Source organism: Penaeus monodon, chromosome 25 (genome assembly GCF_015228065.2).
Source record: "Penaeus monodon isolate SGIC_2016 chromosome 25, NSTDA_Pmon_1, whole genome shotgun sequence".
In the NCBI taxonomy this organism is placed as follows: Eukaryota; Metazoa; Arthropoda; class Malacostraca; order Decapoda; family Penaeidae; genus Penaeus; species Penaeus monodon.
This window is the reverse complement of record NC_051410.1, coordinates 39,820,489-39,822,808: the sequence shown is the minus strand read 5'-3', so window position 1 is coordinate 39,822,808 and position 2,320 is coordinate 39,820,489. Positions and strand designations below refer to the sequence as shown.

At 35.9% G+C, this 2,320-nt stretch overlaps 1 protein-coding gene across 1 annotated transcript in view; it reads left to right on the top strand.

Moving 5' to 3' along the window:
• Positions 1 to 2,320, top strand: part of LOC119589256 (Fanconi anemia group D2 protein-like) — a 52,010-nt gene that overhangs the window by 46,279 nt on the left and 3,411 nt on the right. The window contains 8 exon segments of the mRNA XM_037937872.1: positions 23 to 44; positions 46 to 285; positions 426 to 610; positions 812 to 947; positions 1,039 to 1,146; positions 1,268 to 1,391; positions 1,512 to 1,624; positions 2,126 to 2,285. Coding sequence (XP_037793800.1) covers positions 23 to 44; positions 46 to 285; positions 426 to 610; positions 812 to 947; positions 1,039 to 1,146; positions 1,268 to 1,391; positions 1,512 to 1,624; positions 2,126 to 2,285 — 1,088 coding nt within the window.

Genomic DNA, 2,320 nt, shown 5'->3' with positions numbered 1-2,320 from the left:
GGTTTGTGTTCTTTATTTCTAGGAGCAAGTTAGTTTCCTTGGCCCTCACAGTTCCGCCTTCTCCGCATGCTTGAGAGCCGACTGCATGACGGAGACCTTGGAAATGTTGATGCTCTCCTTGGCTGTCCAGTGTATCTTCCAGCAGAAGCAACTTATGACAAATTCACTTCTCTCTCACAAGCAGAGCAGCATGCATCACTGTCATGTCTCTTCTACACAATCAACTGGTTCCGTGAACTTATTAATGCCTTTGTCACACAAAAGGATTCAGACATAAAGTCTAAGGTAAATTTATGTGTAAGCTTTATTGTTAACCTTTAATACAGGTATATAAATGTTATTGTAATTTCAATATCTGCCTTATGTTTTGATGTTCAAACCTCGGTACCTTTCTAGTTAATGAAGTTCCATAAAAAACTTTCCAGGTATATCAAAGGTTGCAGCAAGTAATCAAACTAGAGAAAAGATTGGCTCAGTGTCTGCCTGCTTGTCCTTCATACAGCCCTCCACTGGCAGTATTTGATTTAGACAAATCAGCTTCTCCACCTGTGGTGACCCTTCCAACCGTTAAAAAGGCAAAGAAGGCTAAAAAGCCACCAGGCAAGAAGGGGTATGTGACTTTATTTATGTTCTTGAGTGAACCTGCATTGTTCCTTTGACTGCTTACTGATCATCTTGTACATTCACTGCAGAAAGTTCATTTTCTTAATTACTTTTTTATTGAAATGTAAAAATTTATCACATTTCATGATTTGTATCTTGTATAGCTCTCCCTTGAACTGTTTAATTGTTTACTTTTTTATAATTTTAGGAAAAAGGGTAAAGCAAAAGAAAATGATGGAGAAACCCATTTGGGGTCACAGGCCAATTCACAGCCTGCAACACAACCCACAACTCAGCCCACCATGCTCGGAGATCCAGACGATAAGGAATCTGCTGAAAAAGAGGTACAGTTTAAACTGTGAAATGCTTATACCTCTTTGTATTATACTTTATTAGATCTGCATCCCAAATTGATATTGGTTGTGATTTTTACAGATATCCTCAGTGGCAGACATGAGCAGTTGTCGACCATTTCTGAGGGAGCTTCATCTTGATGTATTTGGTTTACTCTTCAGGAAGCTAGCACTTGACACAGAAATTGAAGTAAGGACTAACATGTTGAGAGTATTGTGATCCATTTTTTTTTCTTTTTGCTATATGAATTCATAAGGTTGAAGATTATACATAATGATTTTATAACTTCATTCTTTTCTTTTCCTTTTAGGGTCAAGGTCAGCTGACATTACCTGAGGCTGAGTTTCTGTTGAAGGATCTTAACATGAAACTTTCACATGTCTTTGAAGCTGGTAGCAAGAGAGTTTCATCACTGGGAAATGCTGGAGATAAAAGTAAAGTTCTTTCGTTTTACTGGTTCACTGGAATGGTTTATGCCTAAGTCACCATTGTAATGCATGCATTCATTTTAATATCAACCATGTATACCTAAAGATTATGCAATTGAATTTCAGATATTGGCCACTCTCACCTGGACCTTTTCACACCTGCTGAAATTGCACAGAGAGCACATCGCTTTCTCAAGCCTATCTGCGTTCACCTGGAAGCAATTAGTGAATTTTTCCAGGTAATAGAGGTGCACTTAATATTTGAAGCACATGATTAATAATGAACATCCTTGCTTTAAGACAAATGTTCATTGCAGACTATTATTAACATGATATAGAAAATTTGGATGCAAGCAAATGTTTTGAAAGAACTTTTCAGGAAATGTTTTCATTAATAAAGAAGATGGTTCAGTTTTTTTAAGTGTTGTTTCATATTTTCATTCCCACAGCATATACTAAAGTGATCATAATTTTATGATGGTAGTTTTTTAAGATAGCTTAAGCAAACAACAAAGATTATGTAAAACCTTTTTGTACAGATGCACTATGCAGCACACATAACTTAGTTGCAAGTATATGAAGATCTCTTAAACATTACAGCAAATTACTCCTAGAAAAAAGAAGCCATTTGTACTAAAATTTAGTTTTCTAGGGAAAACTTATATTTTCCTTATTAGAAATTGGATATTAGTATAAATTGTCTTCACAAATTGTTTATTGCATATTTCTTTTCTCCACAGAGTTTAATAGCAGATAATGATGGTATAATGGATGCACCTGGAATGTTCAGTGAGAGAACAAAACCTCTTATAAAGGTTTACTCTCTCCTCTTCACAACGCTGTCAGTTTTCTTGTCTTGGCCAGGGTTGCAGCAAGAAGAAAACAGCCAAATACTGATTAGTAATACAGTGTGGTTTGATATTTCTCAATCACCA